Genomic DNA, 24732 nt, shown 5'->3' with positions numbered 1-24732 from the left:
GGGGGAACTCCTGTCTGTTGCTCAGGCAGCGAAATGTGTGCGCAGGCAGCTGATTTACAATGTAGTAGCATTATTCAAATTGATATGAAGCAGTAAATAAAGCATGAAACAAATGAGACCTGCTGTGTGGAGGCTGGTTTAAGAAGTGGATGTGGTGATGGAGGGAGCGATGGAGCCCCCCTAGTGAGGGTCTGCGTGCAGCTCTAATCAGATGGCATATGTATAACTAGAGGAGCAGCAGGCTCAAGTCATGTGACCTCTGCCTGGATCATAACACTGCACGGGGGTCACTAATATTGCCTTGTTTTGTGTATTATGACATACACAAATGAGAAAGCAAGCAAATGATTTCATAGGTAGCAGTTTGTGTGTGTTGGTGGGGAGAAGAACAACCACTTTTTACATTCATAGTCTGCTTCATTCATTCATTTCCTCCTGAAAGGCTGCTGAAATATGCAGGAGCCTTTACGTGACACGACCTAAAAATAACAATAGCAATGTAAGTTAACATCACTTGAGTTAGAGGCACCTGGTAAAGTTAATGACTGTGGTCACAACAGTGAGTCATTTGTAACCGGAAATAGCTGAGCTGCACACTCTTTATTTCAGCCTTCAGCTATGAAGGACCTAAACCTCATCAGTACTGCCACAAGCAGTCAAATAGCATCCCTTTGCAGAGCGGCTGGACTCACTTTGCATAATAGGGTGAGAAGTTCAATGATCTGAGCAGGGCTCAGTGTCCCGGTGCCGCGCTGCTATGTCGAGAGGGCCAGCTGAGATATTTTAGGGACCTGATAAACTGCACCATTGATTCTTGTAAATAGAGCTCATGGTCGTTGGCTGATGATTAATGGAAGTAATTTTGAGATGTCAGGAGGTTCAACTTTAGGATTTTCTTTCCTCAAGTTCCTTCGCCATACTGGTTTCACTATGAGTTTTTCTGGCCTCTCTGAACAACCTGCTATTATGAAATATTAACATGAAATATGTGTAAATCTGCTCCTAATAGAGAAAAATAGTCAAGGGAAAAATGGTCATGGGACCAAAAAACTTTGATATTCATAGAGAATTGGACCTTGATGTACTTATAATCCTACTGGAGACCATAACTGGCCAGGAAAGGACTATTGCCAGTGTAACCAAATACACTTTTAATCAAGACAGAAATGAAAATTTTCTCCATTCAGCATCTTTCAAGAGCATTACCAGAAACATGATGAGGTTTCAGCTCATTCTGCCACCAATGCACAAGTGTTTAGAGGCCTTGTCATTGGCCTCAGTATCTGTTACAGTAATTGTCAGTGAATGAGTTAGAAGAAAACCTCCACCGGCTGCCTGATTGGGAAAGTGCTGACAAACACTACATGTTGGAGGGGTTTATTCATAATTTCCACGAGCGAGAATAAAAAAATAAAAAAATACTTGATTTACTCATTCTGCAGTCAAATGTAACGGCCTCCTTGTCCACAGCTCTCTGGTGAAGAATGCTGTAGTGTTGCTGTGAGTGTGTGATGTGTGTGTGTGCGTGTGTGTGGGGGTGGTTGCTGTGGGTGTGCGTATGACGGCGCTCCACAGAAAAAGTGAGGCCAAGCATGACTCCTGCGGCACGTGTGAACTGTCAAGTGTTTGACTCTTGCGTTTGACGTGATGCAGATTGAACTAACGGCTGCTGCTCATGAGCATTAATATCAGCAGCCTTATTTTCTGCTCACTTGAGATCTCTAAATGCATAAAGACGCTTCCTCCACTGCTTCAGACTTGTTGTGGCACTAAAACATTGAGACAGACCATAAAGAGATATTTTAGTAAATATAATGCTGTATCTGTGCAGCAGACTAAACTTGGTTGGAAAAACATTGCCATAAAATGCACCGAGGGCAATAAAATGTTCCAGGGGAAAAAAAATCGTTTCCATTATTGCAAGACATAGGACAGTGCTTGAATCCAGCTGCTCTTATGTTGAAGACTGCATTTGCCATTCAAAGATGGTCAATTTAGGAGGATTAGACTTGACAGTAGGCCATATATTCCGCATTTAGTATGAAAAAAACAAACAAACATGGAAAAACAAGAGAAAAGGCTGAAAACTGAGTGTTTTTTTGAGGACAGTGTCTGTGCATCACAGTTAGAATATAACACAAAAGAAAAATGACTTGGCTGGTAGGTGGAGGGAAAAAAAGAAGGAAGAAAAAAAACAAAAGCCTCTAGAGCAAAAGAAGACCTCTCAGTTCTGCCACTGCAGTGAGCGCACACTTCTGTGCTCTATGGAAATGGGGATTGACTGAAATCCAAGACTCGCCAAAAAAAACCGAGGTTTCAGTAATGTCAAACATGTATGGGCCATGAGATCAATACAAAGTCTTGATCTCCAATTGATGAAATGCCTCTGCCCCCGGCTCCAGGGGTAATCTCACCCACTGATTTATCCGTGGCAGGAAGGCTGTGCAGAACATGCAGAATCCACGCACTTTGTTCTGACACCCTTTCATTTAAGCTCATGTTTAAAATCTATTTGATTTGTCAGAATAAGCTCAAATTGGAAAAAAAAAATAACAACACATCTACAATAATGACTGCACCAATTATTTGTTAAAATAATCACCCTGTCTATGATGGGTTTTTTTTTAAAATTGTGACTGCAATTAATCTGAGTGGTTATTATTTTCAGTTGGTATTTTTTTGACTCATCGACAGTAAAACTTTTATAACCTTCGAGTTGTAACCTCAACATCTATTCCTCCCTCTCTAACTGGAGGATGTTTACAAATCTGGACAGGAGCCAGAGCTACCAGCACTTGTTTCTGGATGAGGACTAAAGAGAACATGTTACCTTAAACACATTCGGTTTGTGTTTACAACTTCAACCACCTGCTGGTCACGGAGGCTTCCAGCTCCGCAGAACAATGAACGCTGAGGCCAGCAGGACCAGGAGCAACACTAAAAGATTTTAATTTGCTCTGTGCAGCCACAGTTAAAATTTGGTTTATTCGCATCATAACATTTTAAGAGTGACTGTGACCAGTAATGGTTTCGGGAGGTCCTGACAACTGATGAATGCCCAATGATGATGGCAGGTCACGCAGCACTTTAAAGCTTTTAATGTGTATTTTTATCTTCTTTGGTGGTGCAAAGGGCTTTGCAATTCATAATGCAATGTATTTCATTACTGTCATTTGAATATTTAATTTCAGTTTGCATAGGGACATACTGCAACATACTCATAGGAAACCTTACTGTAAATAGCTACTACAGCCTACAACCACTGTCCTGTTGTGTAGACAGTGTCGGTCCATCCACTCATCGTCGGTCTGGCTCATTCCACATGAGCTTAAAGTGGCAGTATAGAGAGCAAAGAAGCCCAGACCTCTGCAGCTTCCCCAGCTCTTCTGAAGGGACACCGAGCTGCTCCCGAACCAACTGAAAAGATATCATCCCTCCAGTAGGTCCTGAACTGACTCAGCTCTGGGCAGAGCTCGGCCGGGAGGCAACGGGGGGCATCCTAATTAAATGCTCACACCATTTATGTCATTTTCATAATATGCACAGTAACGTCCTTTAAAATATGTACATAAAGTCTCTGCAAAACAGCAAAGTATTACTGGAATATTTGTGCTTTATCGTAGCAAAAACATAATATTCAAGTTAATAGCAAAGGATTATGGGAAAGTTTAGGGCTATTATAGCAGAAAGCTGCTCTTCAGCAAATGGCATTGGGACCCAATGGTTTTTTTTTTTTTAAACCTTTTACATGATAGCTTTGTCCTTTCTCATCTTTCAGTGGTTTCCACCAGTTATCCTAAGCAACCAACTGCAAGTGGATCGCATCAGGATGTTTTTTTTCTTTAATACCGGAGAGTGATGCAGTTTGGCGGAAGGATAAATTAATATGATTTTTAACATTAATAATGGTCTTCTAAACATGTTTACATGATTTACCTTCATCATTGGTCCTGCTCTGTATGTCTGCTATACACTGTTCTGAGCATGAAAGCTGAACAATTGTCTTTCCCTTCCTGGAACAAAAAGATCTTCTTGCTCGTCCATGTTAATTATGCTTGTTTCTATGTTTTGCTTCAACAGTTTTATGTCATCTAATCAGGACCGTGTCTACAGGATATCCATCCATCCATGTTCTATAAAGCTTTATCCAGCTCAGGGTTGCAGGGCGCTGGAGCTGAACCCAGCTAAAAGTCAAAGGTTACACGCTGAACAGATCAACAGTCCATCACAGGACAATAACAACCAGACATTCTCACATTCACACTTACAGGCAATGTAAGTTCACCAATTACCTCCACACTGTGGAGATTTTCACCTTTTCAATTTTCAAAAAAAAAATCACGACTAAAAAAATATATATAGGGTAAGACTACTTAATATTACTATAATTACTTATATTAAAGCACGTTATAAAGTAGAATTTCTTGTAAGTGCATTGAAACAAATTCAGTGCATAACCACATCAGTTACGACAGTTGCAGCCTATATACGAAGATTTGCAATTTGTTTCAGTAGCATTGGAAGAGTTACACATTTTATTCTCTATAAATTCCATCATCTGTTCATCCTATAATGTCAAAATCTTCAGGAAGTCCAACATTCATCCGGAAATTCCTGAATGGTGTAAAATGTGCATAGAGCTTTTTTCCATTTTCAGCGTAATGCAAAAATGATCCCAGTTTACATTTAATATTTACAAACAGTCGTATTAGTGAAGATTAATGTGAGGGGCTTCCAGTGCAGTTTACAGAGCTGCATACACGCTCAACAATTTAAACTGCTTTTGACTGTCTGATTGATGAGGGAAAAGCCCCCAAGCGCACATCATGTGTTGCCATGGTTACCAGATGATTTGCATAAACATAAAGTATGTGCCACTTACACAGAGTGGTTAGGATTGTTTCCTGAGCAGCTCATAATGAGCAGATAATTTTAGCTTTCGAATTCACCGTCATGTTTCACGTTCTCCATCAGAAAATCGTGAGTTCCGTTTATTTAACGTCAGACAGAAAACAAAAAAACAAACAAACTGCAGAGTCCTGAGCGCTGGCACAGACCCGCCCTCTTCAACAGCCTTTATTTTTTTTCTTCAGTTATTTCATCAGCAATCAATTCTCACACACATTCACACCCACAGACACACACCAATCCACTGTGCTAACATGAGAGGGAAATTCACCAGCGTCAAGAGAAAAAGAAGCAAATAAGTTGCATGTGAAAACACTTTCTAACTCGTGATACGCCGTCAGATTTGAAGGTTCATTTTAATAGATGTGAATTTTTTTTATTTCAGCTTGTTTTTTTTTTATATTCGGACACATTAACAACAATCTGCCTCTTTTGTTTGAAGTGTGGCTCCTCTGACAACACAGAATTTCTTCTGTCCGTTGCATCAGCTTGTTGGAGGACTTGCATTAATGATGACTTCCCCTCAGAACTGAGATCCACTGGCTCTCACTCTTTAAGCTTCGCCATCCACCAACACTGAAACGGAAATGTAATCTCTGTGCAAACATGCCAATAAAAATTAGCTCACCTCAAGAAAGAAATGTCAAAATTTGGCTATTTTCTTGTCTGTTTGTCATTTTTGGGGGGAAATATTTCCTGCCCTTACAGTTACAGAAATGTTTTTGACCAAAGCAAGACCAAAATGTCTTTCAGGTGCTGTTATAAATACAAACAGTTTTATGTCTGCCTGCCTTCCTACTGCAAGTTACTCGGTGTGTTGTGTTTTAATCTTCTATTTCTTCATGAGTTGAGAAGCCATAGCTCGTTGAAGATGCTGTTGAAAAAGAAATGGCACCAAAACATAGAGTTTGGTTTATGAGCAACAGAAAATTACAGGGAGAGAAAGCCTTGAATTAGCTGAGGTCTGTTAAAATTCTCTTCAGTCAAAATCCATATAATTCCTGACAAGGTGCTCTGCCCCACATACTATATTGTGTAGATAGTGTTGTTTTTCTAGTTGGTGACTGACCAAATTAACAGTAATTTTGCTCAGCATGGAGTAAAATCTATGGTTAATAATTGTTTCTTGTCTACTTTTTCAAATCCAAAAAGCATTTTCCAATTGGGAGAGCTGAAACATCCTGCTGATCACAGTGTATTATTATATGCCTGTTAGATAGGGCAAATAAAAATATTCTGCCGGAACAAAGGGCTGACCCATTTGTTTGATTTGAAAAGACGCTTTGGCAGTGAGAGAGAAAGCGGGAGATGAATCCCTCCTCTGCCCTCCACCTGCGCACAATGCATGTCACCACGAATTATACGCCAGCAAATATTTATACATCTCTATAGCGTTCATCTTACTTATCGCGCAGAAGTGACGTGTGACACTGGCAACATTTCATCCCTTCAGTCAATTTGCTCAGAGGGCTGCGGCAGCTGCGGGATTACTCCAAATTTGGTAATACGATTTTCATTAAAAGTTCAAAAGATTTGAGGGAGCAAGGCTGCTTCTTCCACCTCTGCTCTTTAGAGCCACACTAAAACCGGCGTGGCGATGCCAGTCTGTCAGTCTGAACTATCCCAACAACTGCAGGGAGAGCCGGCCCACTTAGTTTGGATATTATCAGTCTCCCCAGAATGAATCCTTCAGACTACCTATTTTCTCCTGTCGATGTTTTAATTTTTAGATGAAATATCTCAAATTTTATGAAAGATTTATTTTAATACTTAGCTGATATCCCCCTCATGGCAGATTATAATAACCGATGAGCCCTTAACTTTTAATCTAGCACCATCATCTGCTCTGAATTTATCCAATTATTTAGTTTATGAGCAATTAGCTGCAAAACTAATGAAAGAGTAAGGACGTCAGCCTCGACTGCACATACAGATTTTACAATTTCCATGTCAGCTCCAGCTGTGGGCTTGGTGGCACTGTATCATGTCTGTCCATCACGTTCCCCTGAATGCATTATCTCACAGAAGATTTGTGGCAATTTCATCAGATGCTGGAGACAAGTTCACTTTCACTCAAACACAAGCTGATTAGATTCTGGTAGCGAAAGAGGAAAAAATCAAGGTCGAGAAATATTTACTGTCCATATTCACTATACGCCTCAATAGCAGTGCAGCAGCATGTTGATACGAAGACACTTGGGGCCTGATTTACAAAGATCCTACACAAAGCATCTTCAACTGCATGCTCACACAAATAGATTGTGCTTTTAGTTTTGCAGGCGATCAACTAGGGCTACGTTCACACTATACAGGTCTTGATGCTCAATTTCTGAGATCTAATTTCTTTTTGTGATCGTTCACTCAAAATTTTAAATGCGACCTCAACCGGACTGCAGTGTGAACGTTATCAGACCCCAATGTGGCCGCATGCAAAGAAGAAGGAGTGATGGCATGCCGAGCACGCTGGTTACTGAAATGAATATGGGCGCCACGCCAGGATTGCCAGATCTGACTCAGGCCCTGTCCACACGAGCCAAAACTATCTTTGTTCTCCCGGGCGTTCTCAAAAAAGGAAATTCCGCCCACACATGAGGACTAAGGGCATGGAGAACATAAGTCAAGCCTTTAGGGGCGCTGTCACTCACCAAATACAACAAAAATGCTGAAGAAGACACATAGACTTTTAAAAGTAGACTCTTGCTCATAGACATCTATGCTTCTATAGAACTCTGAGTTATATAGGTCTATGCTCCTGCTCTACCAGCTAGTATCAGTGGACAGACGGCTCCTGACTGTTTCTAGCCCAAACATTGTAAAACCCACACACCTCACTAAAAACCAGCTCAAATCTCAACCTCTGTAGAAACACATGTTAAAACCATAAAACTATCATGTGTATAGAACATGTCATAACCACACAACTGCACGAAATAAACAAAGACAAAAGTTAAGAGTATTTGGCTTGCCAATTGGGGGAGACCAACCCAATCTGGCAACACTCTGCATTGAGAAACTTCAGATACATATCCGGTTTGGTACCACATATGATCGGGGCCTGGGTCTGGTGTGCAAAAATCTGAATTGCAACGTTCACATGGTCATAAAAACAGATCGGCTATGGGGCACTTGTGAGCAGAAAATCAGAATTGGGTCACATTCCCCCACAGTGTGAACGAGGCTAACATCATGAGGGACATTACACACAAACAGGAGGATTCAAATGAGGGTTCTCCATTCATTAAACCCTGTTTAACCGATGGGAACGATCTCCTGGAAACGTTCTGACTTCTATGTCTGTTTGCGTTCACCTTCAAATGACTGGAGTCCAGATCGAAAGATGTAATAAGATGGACTTGGACGCCTTTCCAGAGAAAGCTATCAAACATATTGGAGACTTAGAGCAAATAAATCTGAATTTGGCAAAAGAAAAAGAGAAGAAAGCAATACATTGGAGTTGATCGGTCAAAACGTAGGAGTTTCAACAGAAAATATCTCCCTCTCATCACAACAGTAAGTCGAGGATTATCAGGATTCTGTCTGATATTCCATATTCATGAAGACAAACGTAATAATTGGACAGTGCATATTATTTTGCATCCAGAACAAATCAGCTTCTACATATGTGTGCACGCAATAGGAGATTTGCATTCTTATACTGATCCTTAAACTTTTAAATATAAAAATCCATCTGGTTGTTACAAGAGTTGCACGCAGCAAGTTATGCCCAGAATCTGCACACTCAAATTCACAATCAGTCCAATGCAGAAAGCTGGATAAAGAGGTTATAGAACCGGGATGGAAAAAGGTAGAGGAAAAGCAGGACCACCTAAAACTTCAAACAGTTTTCTACTCAGTAAAACAAGTAAATGTGTTATCCACAAAACTTTGCTATAACAAAATGACTCAAATCGAACAGTGATGATTCAACACCTCAAAGGAAGCAAAGTTGAGACAGAAGCTCAGCGGGTGGGTAACGCACAAAACATCCAACATACAATGTAACATTTTTCACTCTTTCTTTTTCTTCTTTCAAGACACCATGAAATGAGACATATATTTTCAGTTTTCATCTTGTGTCTGTGGGCTTGTTGTTATTTTAGTATCGTTTTGTATTTATTTATTAAATTATTTTACATTTAATTCTTTTTTTTTTCCCTTCCGTTGAAACACTATGAAATGACTCATCCTGAACTCGCGGGTGTGCAATTACAGCTTGACGGTGTCTCCTCTGCACCAACAGCAGCACCGGCTTTGGATATCGTCTGTAACAGACGTGGGCGTGAACCGAAATTGGAGCGTGCTTGGCTACTAAAAACGTCAATCAGCTCTGCAATACACAGCTTCTAGTTTGAAGTTTTTTCTTTACTGGAAATACAGTAGATGGACGTCAATAATCACTCAGACGTTGTTTCACGTGGTCTTTAAACTACCCGCAGTTTAACTGGCTGCCGATATACTGGCGTTAACCAGGAACAGGTAAACATGTTGCACTGCAAAATCTCACTTCCTGCAGAAACAGACTGATGAAGAGCGACTGGCTTTGTCTCTAATCACCACTGTCGGTGGACCATTCGTCTCACCGAGTCCCTCAAGTGTCACTCATTTGCACTTTAGGCCAGTATCTTTAAGTCAAAAACTATAGGAGTTTCCGGAGCGAGCAGCCGTCTGACAGCTGTTTGCCTCATTCATTCACAGTTTGAGTGAATGGGTGAACCTTAAGACTCTGAGAGACATTCCTCAACAACTGAATTAGTGCGTCCTTTGCTGTCTATAGTTAATGGATGAATTAATATAAAAATTAGCATTATTTGCGCTCCTCCTCGCCAACACCATAATGAATATAAATTGAACGTGCTCGTATTGATGTTCGACATGAGATGTAGACACTGTGAAATGATAAGGGTGTTGGCATGGACACACATGTGAGTAATGCGTAGCGCCGTGCCGCTGTCGCACAGAGGTGAGGCTGGCACTCAGTCCCTGACATATTTCTGCTGCTTGCTGTTGTGGTCAGTATTTATTTTATTTTTTTTGTCTATTTTCACAACTTGTGTCATATTGGACGACACATAGCAACAGGTCAGCTTGGTTTCACACATATTGTTTATTTATGTAAACCATGAACCCAGACTGGAATATCAACCCGGAGAAAGTCTGAGCATCGCCAGAGCATTGATATTCATATTTCACAATAACCTGAGGAGAGGATGGGAGAGACGCAGCATCACTCTCAGTTTCTGCTTCCTGATTCGCCATTTTGTCCCATCGGCCCGGCTGAGATGTCGTGGCTGCGTGATGAAGGGTTCTGGTTTCTGGGGAAGTACTATTCTTGAAGTATATGTGCAGGTTACATCAAAACCCTTCCTCGCAGAAGAAAAGATTAAAGAAACTGTCCTGTCTTTATACAGAGGAGGGTGGAGATACAAATTGCTGTCCACGGATTTACGACGTGCCTAGTCAACATTTCATTCTATTTTAAGTGCCACTTTCAAGTTCTTCTGCAGTGAATCAAAGTGGCACAGTAGGTAGAATGGCGGTATCAGAGTCAAACTGCCTGAATGGCTCTAATTGAATTAATCACAGTAAAATGAAGGGCGAAATGGGAAGTAACTGCTTCAATCCCAGTTGAAAAATTAACATGGCCGCTGTGACCACGAAACCACACAAAATGTTATGTCTAATATTTTCATGTTATATTATTCACTCTGTCTGCTGTGCCTGACTTTTCATAAAGTGCTAGATAAGCTGTCAAATCCCATTACAGCAGAAGTGTGGCTGAGTGCGTGAACAGAAGCTTAAACTAAGAGAATCCAGGGCCTGTGATTACTGACGGATAGATACGCCGTGATAATAGGACACTTGATAAGAGATCCAGATTTTTGGAAAAGTTATTAGAAATGTACAGATACGTGCAATAATTTATTTTTCTGGGGGGGGGGGGGGGACATTAGTCTGGACTCTCCAATAATTGAAATTGTTCTTTTGTTCCTCGGCTCTTACGCAGCCTGAAGACTTAATGAAAAATCCACCCTTACACCTACACCATTATGTATCATCAATCAATGATGTTCAGTGCATGCCAGGAGTGATTCAACAATGATCTGACATCAATTATTTCTCAGGTAGCCAAGATTTTTGTGCTTGGTACATCTGCCCTGACTCTCTCAGTGTCGTTTCAAAGCCGCCAGAGTGAACTTGTTCGATTCGGCTGCGTTGGCAGCTGTTTAGCAACAGTAATGTGGAAAGTGTGAAAGTCAAAAAAAAAGTCACACCCCCTCACTCAAACCACAACATATCGCAGGGCTGCATTGCATTGTGGTCTATTGAGGCTGCCGCCAACAAAGAAATTGGTTTCTCTGCCTCTTCTGAAAATGCATTTCTCTTTTTATGATGGATTGTTGAATGCCACTGTAAAATTGTGGGCCAATCTTTCAAAGCGTCTGACAACGAAACTAGATGTTCACCCCTGGAGTTATGGCAAAGTGGAAATGTTGCGGCACATGACACATTACATCTTCAAACAACAAAAATCAGTCCAAAGCAGCAGAATACATCCTTCACTAACAGAGCATTAAGACTGCTTGAGGAAGTAATTCCCTTTTCAGCCAGATAACACTGGGAATTGATTGAGACTTCAGCCTTTTACACTGTCCTCACAAGGAAACCAATGATTAGCCCCTGATGAAAACAGCATTGAGTTTTTTCTACAAATGCCCTGAAACGACAACATCCTCATGATGAAGACCGTTAATGGCCATGAGAATTATGACGGTTGTGCACTGAGAGCAAGTGTGTAAACAGTGTGACTTTAGTAAGGACGTGGTGGAGCCTTATCAGGGTCAATAAAAACTCAGGGGGCAGGAGAGACTGGAGTTCTGGTTCAGACTGAAATATGTTACCAGCTGCTTTATCAATAGACACGCATGGTCTCTAAAACACGGCAACACATCAATACTTCTTATAACCATGAATCTCACATCAGCTGTGCTTTGTATTCACGGCCAGTGAGTAAATACTGTCATCTTGACATTTTTTTCAGAGGGAGGCCACATGAAGAACTACTGCTGAGCTTGACTCGGTATGAATTCATCTTTCAGTTCATCGGCACTGTGTTTTATGGATATGATACGCTGCTCTGCATCACTTAAGTTCTTTGCATGTTCTCTCTGATAATGGTGATTCGAACTGTAATCTTTCAACGCAGCAAAGACGGGTAAATGTCCCGCACAGGCATAGACTACGTACAGTCGATTGGAAACACAGAGCTGCTCCCTTAAAAATGAAAATAAAGCACCACGTAATATCTATTTGATTGATTATATTTTCACTGAGCTCTTGGGAGCCAGTTAAAGAGAGCCAAAGGGCCACAATGCAGCCCAGTGGCCATACATTGCCTGGATATGTTTTTCAATTAACAAATGATTAATTCCATTTATATCGAGTACAATGGGCCTAAATCTACTAGTTTGCACATATATAAATGGGTACAAACCTGACATCTACACACACACGTGGAAGCTGATATATCAACGCGACACACACAGGATTGTGTCTGACAAATGTGCAACATAACACACACTATCAATTTAGCACGTTTGCCTTCATGAATATGGAATATCAGGCGTGGCTCACAAATCCTGCAGTCGATCGAGCAGGCTCATCCTGTGGTGCATCAGTCTAATAAATTGCTTATTGTACAGCATGCGACATGATTTACAACATTTAAAAACATTTGTATAGTTTGATTCATGTGTTTGTGGAAACCGACTCAGTCTTTTGTAGAGATGATGCTCTTATTGAGCTGAGATGAATTTCCTCAGCCGGCGACTCGTGACTTTTATTTGTCGACTTTATTAGAAGATATTTGAAAGGGGGCAGAGTGCATACATTATATACATACAGTAGCCATTATTGGTTCAATGCTGAACTTCCTAGTGTTTATTTTTTACATGTTAAAAGTTACTATCAGTCATGGCAATTGGGATACATAGTTAAAATATTGAATTTATTAACCTGTGAAAAGTAGATATGTTTCACAAGCTCGGGTAAATCTTTAATTACACCCTGCAACTGTTGCACTGTTGCGCTATATACATTATTTTATGATGAATTGCATGAATGAATTGAATTTAGTAATATAAATGCATCTCCATCCATCTGCATTGCTTTATCCAGTTCAGGGTCACAGAGAGACGGAGCCAATCCAGGCTCACTCTCTGCAAAGGCAGGATACAACCTTGACAGGTCACCAGCTCATTACAGGATAAATACAGACAATTCCATACATGAGGGGCAAAATCTACACCACAAGACGTGGTCTGGGACTCACACTCTTAGTTTTACTCTCCACCTATTTTGTATTACCCTTGATTTATCGCGTAAGATTTCAAGAAGGAATAAAAATACCCTCTTTTAAAATATCAGAACAAGTACGATGTTATTATTAGAGTGACCTTGACCTGCGGCCACCAAAATCTATCAACCTTCAGAGAGACTGTTTGTGCCAAAAATGAGAAATTCCCTTCAGGTTTTCAGGAAATATCTCGTTAACAAGAATGACACACAAAAATCGGAAAAGAAAAAACGTGACGCCTCTGGCCTGCAGCTGCGACGAGACTGAAGCATAATTGAAACCCCCGTCCATAACATTCGTCTGACTTCAGAATGGAAGTAAAACAATGAGAACTCAATTCCACGAGAGTCTGTGTGAAGCGGTCTGCAGCTACCTGCATATCTGGAGTTTGTCATTAAAATAATAAAAAGGCTATTAAAATTTGTGGTGGTGGAGCGCTGCGAGTTTGAGGGAGGAAGATGTCAGCTGACTGACACTGCAGCGCATGTGCAGAGCATGTCCCCCAGGAAAGACTCCAGAAAGTAAACACCACATAAGTACCACACATCCTTGGCGCCCACAGCTGTCCATGTAAGCATCCACCAGGGAGAAAATCCAGGACTCTAGTTTGTTTTGCTGTTGTTGCTCAGCTCAGGTTTACAGCGATTCCTGCAGCTATCTGTTGGTATCAGCTCCGTCCTACTACTGAAATTGAAGATTTTCACAATCAGAAAGGATCAAAAACAAAACATATGTGATATAGACAGAAAGTACTTTCATCTGATTCACCACAGAACGAACGGAGTCACATCAAACAGAAACTAAAAGAGAAGTTTAACAGCTCATTTAATATTCATGATGGTTTGTGCTTGTCTGCAGGAGGGGGGGGGGGGGGGGGACCACTGTAGACTTTCTGATGGGAAAGAACAAATTTGTCTGATCTCTGTGGTCGTTTCATTTTCTCACAAATTAGTTTGGGTAAACATGGGACTTTCAATTTCAATTTCAAAATCTCCAGGTTCCTGCTATGTTAACACTCTAGTCCTAACATGCACAGACACACCTGGTCTGCTTATAATTGACGAGTCCATTGGATGTCGGGCTTAAGTGGAGCATTAGGTTATTGTGTAATATTAAGAGCATGATGGAGTTAATGAAGCTGTCAATCAATGCTGACCTCAATTTAAAACAGAGGTTTGGAGGTCAACAAATCCATGACTTTCATTTCTTCCTCCTCAACAGCACAACACTTTTATCAGCGATTCCACACACCTCTGGCTTCTGCGGGAGTCTGTCATGATCAGTCTGACGCGCAAACTACAGTTCATCACGTGTGTTCTGTAAATAAGCACATCTAACCCTGAGTTGATGTTCAATATTGTCTGTGTTGGAGCGTGGAGGAGGAACATCATATTTTCTGCCTGTGCCAGATTAGGCTATTAACCGGCTGCGACGTGTGCTATTAGCACATCATAATGGGAATAATAAAATCATGAAAACATCAGTTGGATGAAAGAGGAGATGCTAAGATTAATTATTATGAAAGAACAGCCTTGCCACATTCATATTAACAGACCGTGTTAGATTACAAGTAATTATTGCAGGAATCGCATGTTCCCTGCTGCGAAGTTTTTAAAAAATGCATCACATCTTTTCACCAGCACAGACATCACACCTCCAAGAGGAACATCTGTCAAAAATCTGAATCATGCACATCACAGAGTACGCTTATTTGGAGGAGATCTCACCCCACGCACACAGCAGCCAGAGTGGTGCTTAACCAAAGATAGGTCTGAGGTCTGATTATGTGCATTTGTGCTAATGAATCCCACTGCAGTGTTTTAACTCGGCTCGAAATCTCCAGCTTGACTGGAACAAGATCAGATCAGCTGTACCAGTTCAGATACATGCCTGGCTGTTTTGCTTTATACCTTTGCTGGCTCATTCACAGGCAAGTATAGCCTATTATGGGGTGTGTAAGTAAATGTTAAATGACTTAATGATACAGCTGATAGCAGAGTATGAATTGCTTCATTTAAGAAACACTTCAATATCACAGGTAGCGCATTAGTTTGCTTTCTCACCAGGAGCTATATGATGAGTCAGCTTGTTGTAATCACTGTCGGGTCGGCAGGAGGAAATGCATCCTTCCTGGACATTTGTTATGGCTGCATGGTTGCTAGGCAACCTCAGTCTACCTAAAGATGTCAAGAAATTATATGCAAAGCAACACATATACACGTCTATATCTCCTTATAATCACTCCATTCCCTCTAATGAACCAGCCCAGTTCTGCAGAGCGCTATATGCTTTTGTTTGGTTTTATAAGGGAATTTAATCAATTAAAATTAAAACTGTCACAGCTTCTTTCAGTCTGCGTCCACACCCTTAAAGAAACGTTTAACAATTAGTCAGAGCCGCTTGTTTGTGGCCTCAACGGCAAGACGCACTACCCCCCCAAAAAAAAAAATCCTCATCTGTGATTTAACTATTTAGCACAGTGAGAGAAAAAAAAACGAGCAGGACTCAACGTGTCAACGTTTCTTCTTCTTTCATCTCAGCTGTGTTGGGTGACCAGTGACTACAAAGTCTAGAGAGACTACAGAAGTGCAGTATCAATCTTCTCGTTTGGCATATAAGGCCCCTCAATGTCAAAATTAAATGGGAAAATATGAATCGCATAACAGGCTGTAGCTTTTAAGAGGAATTTAGTCATTTTTTTCTTTTGCTATAAAAATATGATTTGGAAAAAAACAACACATTTTTATAATTATATATCCCTGATGTAACAAAGCACCTCTATTCCGCTGGATGTATCTGATCACTCCAATCTATTCATTCTTTTTTTATATGTCGCCACTTACAGAGCACCATGTGATACAAGGCACTAAAAAATGCTGTTGTGTAACAGCCATTAGAGCCCATTCGCTTAATAGGCTGTTTTGTCCTGCATTTTGCCGCAGAAGTGTGTTTCAATGGAGCTGACCAGAGCCCATTATTCACAAAATCATCAGGTATGATAAAAGCTAAGTAGTCTACTTCTGTGGATCCACGGATCATTGCCACCCAGTCTTGCATTTACAGTAATTTTCAATTCTACCACACAAGAAGACAACTAAGCAAAATGAGAATTAATAGCAACAGGCACAGCTTTTTCAGGAAATAACCACAAAACAAATATGAAAAAAGATGTTTCACACAGCGGTGTAGTGGTTAGAACGCTCGCCTCATAGTGGGATTACTGGTTCAAGTCCAGGTTGAACTCACAAGCCTTCCTCTGCAGAGTTTGTATGTTCTACATGTACATTTGAGTATTTACAAGGTATTCCAGTTTCATTTCAAAATATGCATTTGAGGGTAATTTGTGACATTACCCATAGGAGTGAATGACATCCAGTCTCACCTGCCCTGTGATTTACTGGTGACCGGTCCAAAGAGCCTGATTCGGCCCTCTAATACCCTGAGTTCTGTATAGCAGGACAGATGATGAATGAATGGAGTTCCTACACTGTATACATTTTTCATCGCAGCATGTTGTGTTGTATTGTCATCAATATGTCAAAAGGTTAGTTGAATATATGCTCACCCACAGCATATGTGCAAAGGGAAATGTTTAAAAATGCCATGCATTCTGAAGGCTATTCTACTTATGCAGCGAGCCTTTATTTGGCAACAAATATCTAAAACTGTCAAACCTCACTTCACTTGATAGAAGCCTGCCTTCTGTGCATTTACGCACAGATGACGAGCAAGCTGCCATCCTGGCAAGTTTAGACTTGGTTGTTTTTTTGTTTTTTTTGATCATCGTTCATTCTCATTCCTGACATTTTGAAGGCAGCAGTGGTATTAAAGAATTAGACAAATGCTTGTTGAATGAAATTCTCGCAGGGTTTGTCCGAGGCAGACATTGATTAGATCCATAGGAGCCATGAGTTTTAATACCACCAGGAGGGGGAACGCAAGCTGCCGCGCTCTGAGTGCAAAAGCAGGGAAAATGAAAACAACTTCATGCATGAATAAGGCTTGTGCTGGCCTAAACTCATCAGTGTGTTGACATTACAATGCCTTTCACCCTGCCAGTTTGGGAAATCTGTTGGGTTTTACACTATAATTATTTCAGTGGACGGCATTGGTGTGAGTCAGTTCGATGCAGTGGCACACCTTCCCCTCGTCTCTCTTCATGTGCTTTCACACGGCTCACTTTAATTATCTCTGAGCAGGATCTCTTCACCCCATTAATGCTTGCAGATTCTGCCCAAGTACAAGAATTGCCTTTGGCTGAGATGGAGGGATTTTCACCTTAACATTTTTTGAACTAACTTTACAGGGGATGATCTGTGGGTGGACGACAACCAACTGCAGCTGCTCCGGAGCACAGAAGCAGATGACATACACGAGAGGGAGAGAGCTTCTTCTTCTTCTTCTTCTTCTTCTTCTTCTTTTTTTTTTTTTTTCAAATGTGCCCCAAGAAGACCAAGGGATCGAACAGTTCAAAGTGTTCATCAAAATTCACACTGTGCGAGTTCAGTTTGGAGTGTCGAAAGTAACCTGCTGAGCTGTGCTGGAGGAAATCCATAGAAACAAATTAACTCCACGTCTGTTGGTCTGGGCATGTCCAGAAGATAACGGGCTTCAATTACAAAGCTCTTTCTCCTAATTGAAAATGCAGCTAATAGCTTAAGTGCTTGCTATCTGGGGGTAGCTAAAATAATGTGCAGGGGGTTGCATTGAGTTCTGGCATTTACAGTATGCTTCTAAGTGTGGGTTTGAGCCCTTGAGCAGCCTTCTCAGATACAATATCTCTACTACTTTCATCTTTCTTGACACTCGGCACTGTGTGCCGTTCAACATAAACTGAGAAGCTTTCTCATATGACAGAGGAGATTGTGCTGCTTTGCCTGGATTGTGATGGAAATGGGCCGAGACGCTATCTTTGCACATCACGGGCTCCTTGTCCTCCAAGCATGCCCCAAATATCCCACTGTCCCACAACCTATTTCCAAAATATGTTGCGATAGTGGAAATGACATAGCTGCTGCTTTCGATTGACATAAGCTTGGCTATATTACAATCCTAACCTAAAACTTACCTAAAGTCCTGCAGGGGTTTTTAAAAGTGCCCCAGTGGTATATGTGTTTTTACTCCGCATTGCAATGTTTGGCACGGATTTCAACACATACACGGCAAAAAAAAAAGAAAAAAAAAAAAAGCCCATAACATTTTTTAACTACTCAGGCTGCTCCCCTGAGCTGTAGAGGGCAAGGAATAACAAAGCTGAGGGAAGTCTCGGCTCCTTACCTCTGATGGGCTATTAGTTATTCTAGCTAGCAGAAGCCCCATTACGTCTGCCATTTAATGCTCCCACGCCACATTCCCACATGAAAGCCGCAAGATTGATAAGCCCACCGTCTCACCTCCAGCTTCCCTCGAGTTTGAGAAATGCTCAGCCACAGATAATCTGACAAAGGGCTGATTTAGCTACCTTGTAGTATACGACATCACGGAAAAACAATGAAACGGATTCATGCCGGCCTCTCCGGTGACTTAAGTGAAGGACACCGCCAGAGTGTACATGTTCCTACAGTGCAGTCCTCTCACCCTAAAACATATTACAAAATGATTTATAGGCTCCATGTAGAATGTAGGAAATGAGCTGCGTGGCGGTGCGAGATAAAACTTTGAGCGGCGCTGACAGATACAATGGAGGAGGAAGATGTCTCCTGCATTCTACAGCACGTCTGGTCGATCTGACAAAAGGTGCAAAGAAGATTCCTGTGACACTACATCTCACCCAGCACAACGCATCCTGTTAATCACACTTAACCACAAACCGCCAGATGAGAAAAAAAATTAAAAAATCAGCTGGACAAAGAAGACAGATGCAGAGCATTAGGAGGAGGGGGGGGGGGGGGGGGAGTACAGGGACCAAAAAAACAAAAAAAGTACCTAATTAAGCATGAGCAAATGGATTAGTCTTTCTGTCATTGCTTTCTGGTCTCAATCCCTTCTTCTGCTTCAGTCAGTCGCATTTATGATTAGCATTGGATGAATTTTACATTTTTTAGGCAAAAGTTTCACTTTTATAGCCAAATTGTTTCTTGATACATTTAGAATAAAGTAAAAGTAGCATAATGCAGTTTCTCACTGCAGTAGTACACAAATGCCAAACAGAAATGAAGCCCAAATGCATAATTTAGCTTTTATTTGGCTGCAGGCCTTTATGGTGTTCTCCAGCCTGCGGTGAATGTTTGAACTCTGCAAATTAAACTAATGAGGAAAATCTTAAGAATACAATAGCTGTAGGCAGAAAGGGAGAATGAGATACATGATAAGCTGGTATGAATGTAATATCTACATAATAAACACAGTTAAAAAAAAAAAAAAAATATCCAGACTCACACGACTTCCGTGTTTGCTACTACAGCTGTCGTAGCAAACACACAGGATAGGAGAGGACCACCTGCACGGTGACTTGGTTCCAAACTATTTTATTATTCAGGAAAGCAAGCCATTTGTGAATAAATAACAGGCTGCTTGATATTACACTGATTCATCAATGAGCTCTTTTGTGTCAGGCATGAAAGATGAGCCTCACTTTTTGTATGATGCATCTTACTGTATGCAAGTTAGTCAGAAAGAGGAGCTGCCACGGCAGTTTTGTCAAATACAAATCATCAGTTTGCAGCAAAATTGCGTGATTCGGAACAGCGGCCGGGTAATTGTACGGAACCGAATAAACCCAGCACATTACAAAACAAGTCACCATGCACTGACCTTTGCTTCCTTATCCCACCACGGACAAGAGGAGAAAACAAGTATTTTCCCCGCAGATTGTTAGAAAATTTACCTCTCATGCCTCGCAGTGGAAATGGATTTTTGGAGGGCAACAGTCATACCTCGCATTCCCTGGAGCCTGAGATGGTGTATGTGTAAGGTCCTGTCCCATTAACCAGCACATCCATAGTCTCTGAGTGTGAAGGCTTGTAGTCCACATAGTACTCTTGCAGTGGTGAATTAAGGGAGCGCTCAGTCTCCCGGGCTTTTTTCTGGCGCTTTTTAACAGCTGAGCGCTGCTGGAGCTGCTTGATGCTGCTGGGATAGCGCTTCCATGAGACATAGATAACCAGCAGAATTATAGCCAGTGATAAGAAGAGGGCCACACTGCCAGCTATGATCTTGTGGAAGGACACATACTCAGTGTCTGGCAGGGGGATGGTAGGGGAGGCCTCGGAAGGAGTCGGGGAGGCTGTCCTGTTCCAGGTCTGCGTTTTATCCACTGTGGGCTGCGTGGGCAGAGGGACCAGCTCAGGCTGGAGAGTGGACGTGAGGGGCGATGTGGTTGAGGGGATGGGGGCGGGCGTTGCTGTACAGATATTGTAAGTGTCCAACACATCAGTGACTTTCTCACCTTGAGCCTCCTTTGGACTGGCACAGATCATCGTCGACTCCTTGTTACCCTTGAAGGCTTTGAGCCAGGACACCAGAGGACATATATTTAGGTTACAGTACCACAAATTGCCAGCCAGACTGATGGTGGTGAGCGAGATCCAAGTCTCCACTGTCTGCTGAGAGACATTGCTGAGTTTGTTGGAGTCCAGGTTGAGAGTCTGAAGATTGGGCAGGCATTGAAATGTGTCAGGATCCAACACTTGCAGATCATTCCCTGAAAGGTCCAGCTTTTGCAAAGAAGTCCACATCCACGGCAGGCCCTGGGTTAGCGCTTTAATACGGTTCCACTGGAGATAGAGCGCCCTCAAGTTCGTCAGGCGCGGGAAATGAGCAAAATTTATCTTTGAAAACTGATTGTGCTCCAAGTGAAGCTCAATGAGCTTCAGGAGTCCGGCGAAGGCGTTACGTGTGAGGCTCCTCAGCCTGTTGTAGCCAATGTCAAGAAACTCCAGGTTGCGACAGTCGAGGAAAACTCGCATTGGGACTGTTTTCAAGGAGTTTGACCTCAGGTGTAAACTGAGTAATTTGCGTAGACCCACAAACTGATTAGGCTGGAGAACCTGTAGCTTATTGTAGGAAAGATCGAGATTGCGTAAATTTGGGACGTCGTGGAAGGTGTTGTTTTTCAGCAGTGTGATCTTATTGGAGCTGAGAATCAGTTCTTTCAGTCTTCGTATCCCGTGGAAAGCCTGTCCATCAACGGCGTTGATGTAATTATGGTCAAGGTAGAGCCAAACGAGTTGACTCAGGCCTGCAAACTGGTGAGATCTGAGGTTCGCCAGGCTGTTGTAACGCAGAGACAGGCCTTGTGTGCCCACAGAGACATTGTTTGGCACGTCACGGAAGGCATTGGATTCGCAGTATATTATTTTCCCATCACATCTACAGCTCAGGGGGCAGGGACGCTCGCGAATGCTGCTTGGAGCAGCAGCAAGCAGCCAGGCGGGCACCGCCACTGTGAATACAAGCCATGTGAAAAGCACAGAAAGTCCTGCAGACACACAGAAAAGTGACAGATTTAAAAGCATAAACAAGTCCCCACGCAAAACCAGCATGCACAGATCATATTAGAATAAAATGGTCAGAATGTGAATTTGCACCAATTGAGTTAAAAAAAAAAAAAAAATCATTAGTGGTCTGAATCATTAGTTAACTGAGGAGGTTATTTACAGTCCACTTAATTCACCTAACTGCATTCAAGGCAAATCAACACATGCACTTACTCATTAACAGAGTCAAAGTCGTGCTCTTGAGACACAGGAAAGGCGATTGATAGTCTCGTGCATCATTTGTCAAATAGTTGTTGAGAGAAAAGCCTCTTTCAGATCCCCCCAGCCTGCAGTCATCATTCACACACCCCAGGGGGCAAATACACCAACAGCAGCAGCAGCAGAAGCAGCTTTAAGTGAATTGTAATTAAGCACAAGACTAAACACTTCGCGCAGGGATTGAGGCTCTCTGTGCCTGGCGGAGGGGGTGTACGTACCCATATTTGCGCGGTGGCGGCTCTTCCTCATGTTCAGGTCTCTCGGCTGCATGAGTCCCGGGTCCACATGTTAGACGCACTCGGCGTTTTGCCCAAATAGTTGGGACACTCCAGCCGGACGCCCGTCTGCACGGGAGATCGACGCGCTTTGCGCCGGAGCCCGATCCGCTCTGCGCACAGCCGCACACCTGTCGGAGGATGAGAGTGGCTTCAGAAGGTGTGCATCCACCTCTGCCTGTAGTTTCACCGCACAGCAGCTTGATGATGCATAGTGGTCCCTGCCACCTTTTACAAAAGCCCCCCCCCCCCCCCCCTTAGATTGACACAGTCAAGCCTGCAACCACATGAGCACGGCACTGACCGGCGCGTCTTCTTCGTCTTCTTTTTTTTCTTTTTTTTTGGAGAGGGTAGAAAATACAGTCTCAACACACTCGCCAATTGTTGAATCTGGGTTAAGTGGCTGAAAAGACACTGGAAGCCGACCAAGTGAAGAAATTAGAGAGGAATAAACTGTCATCCAGCCCCGACAAGTTGGCTGTATCCTGCTCCAGGCGCGGACAGCGGAGAGAAAAGGCGCAGTCTGTCGTGGATCAGACCCGTTGACCGTGGCATCAAGAATAAATCAGTTGTATAGCAACAGGAATGATGTTGGTGTAGGATTATACTGAGCTCACTGGTGCTCGGTTTCAGGACTTAAGATGCCCTCTCCTGGTCACTCAGTGGCACTCCTCAGCCCACACCAAAGTAGACTTCATTGTTCCCATGAACACAGCCTGCATATCAATTATAGCCAGGGAATGGGAACACTGTTTGCTCTGCATTTACATATTTGTGAAGATGTTCTGCCAGTCAAACGCCTCTCCACAGCCACCCATGTAGCGTCTTTCCATGAAGCTGAAACCGCTCTCCTTTTCTAGATTCAAATGCCACAAAATTAGACATTTCAGGGAGCTCAGGAGTTATGTAAGTGGTTTGCCCCACATTTTGATAAAAGGTACATGACAAGTGTCAGAGTAGTGGCTGTCATGAATTCATATCATGAGAAATGATTTTGAATATATACATTTTGTTTAATTATTATTCCAACATATGTAATCTGTTCCTGGAGGATATCGGCTCACAAGGGAGTGTGGTGGTACTAAAACAATTCCCGGTTCAAGGTGGTCTTCCTCTCTGCTTTATGCATCTGTTTATTTCTATTTCCTCAGGTTTCCTCCCACAGTCCAAAGACATTCATTTAAGCACTTCGAGCACCATTTCATCTTTGACAGGGCTAGAAAATTACAGCTTTATCATTTCTAAGTACAATCTTTTGATCAACTCCTCTTTGTTTTTAACGCATTCAAACGTGAATGTAATACAAATACATTTAATATGATAGAATTTTACAAAAGCTCAACATATTGATATTAACCAAGTAATATCAGCATTATGCCATCGGTAACGATTTCTTCTTTTGCACAAAACAGTAAAATGTCACAGACAGCATGTCCTTGACTTTTAGCATGCACGTTTTTACCAACTCACCCTCACAGCATGTCTAATTGTACCTTTCTACCAACTGACTTTCAATGCTCCTGCAACAATCTGTCAGCTGGAGCCTCAGTGTCCACTACTCTTACTAAAACACTGAAGTCCCCAGAACCTAAACTAACATGAGTATTATATTCTATGTAATATTTCCACTTGACAAAGTCATCCATTGGACCCAGTGACGGGGTGTTTTTGGCCCCTGGGCTGCATGTTTGACACTCCTGCTCTAAAGTGACCTGAAGTTGTAAATGTGAGTGTGATCGTCTCTTTGTTTGTGATGGACTGTTGGCCAGTCCAACGTGTGCCCTGCCTCCACCCAGTCAGCACTTTGGCACTTTAAATGGAATAAAGTAGTATAGAACAAAGATGGAAGGACAGAAAAAATGTTAGCAATATTTAAGGCGATATATAAGGAATTTGTGCAGATTGAACATGTTTTGATATCTTCTCCAACGTTTGTTGTTGTGCAGCAGATGTTTATCTGACGAAGGCTACAACTGTTTCATTACATTTTAATGAGTAAACAAACATTTTTAAAAGAAAAATCTGAAATGCAGTTTAACCGAAGAATTCTTGTAAAATCATCACATTTTGTTACTTTAAAAGTATCTCTGGGTTAATTTTAGTTTTATTGGTGAAATAAATACACTCATTCTCCCTTGTTGTTTATTAGACGCAAGTATGTGGAAAATTCTACTCTGGATAGAGATAGATAGATAGATAGATAGATAGATAGATAGATAGATAGATAGATAGATAGATAGATAGATAGATAGATAGATAGATAGATAGATAGATAGATAGATAGATAGATAGATAGATAGATAGATAGATAGATAGATAGATAGATAGATAGATAGATAGATAGATAGATAGATAGAAGGCTACACAAGGATGCAAAATAGAAATGTAGAGTACAGAGGAGTGACTTGAGCTTCACGCTGAGAGTAAAATGTGCAATAAAGGAGGATTGTGAAGTATAAACATGAACGTCAGTGCGATGATGTCTGAAAAGCAAGGTAAC

At 41.8% G+C, this 24732-nt stretch overlaps 1 protein-coding gene across 1 annotated transcript in view; it reads right to left on the bottom strand.

Annotated features, from left to right (window-relative positions):
* LOC308112649 (leucine-rich repeat transmembrane neuronal protein 4-like) overlaps nucleotides 1-22760 on the bottom strand; it is a 54381-nt gene extending 31621 nt beyond the window's left edge. Inside the window, exons 1-2 of the mRNA XM_080468332.1 lie at nucleotides 22176-22760; nucleotides 20088-21680 (exon numbers count right to left, since the gene is read on the bottom strand). Of these exons, the coding sequence (XP_080324458.1) occupies nucleotides 20131-21680; nucleotides 22176-22227 (1602 nt within the window). The 5' untranslated portion in view covers nucleotides 22228-22760 and the 3' untranslated portion in view covers nucleotides 20088-20130. The remainder of the gene's footprint in view (nucleotides 1-20087; nucleotides 21681-22175) is intronic.
* Between the last annotated feature and the right edge of the window lie 1972 nt (nucleotides 22761-24732).

This window comes from Lipophrys pholis, assembly GCF_963383615.2.
Source record: "Lipophrys pholis genome assembly, chromosome: 7".
Lineage (NCBI taxonomy): Eukaryota > Metazoa > Chordata > Actinopteri > Blenniiformes > Blenniidae > Lipophrys > Lipophrys pholis.
Note: the sequence above shows the minus strand (reverse complement) of the source record. Positions and strands in the feature narration are given on the sequence as shown.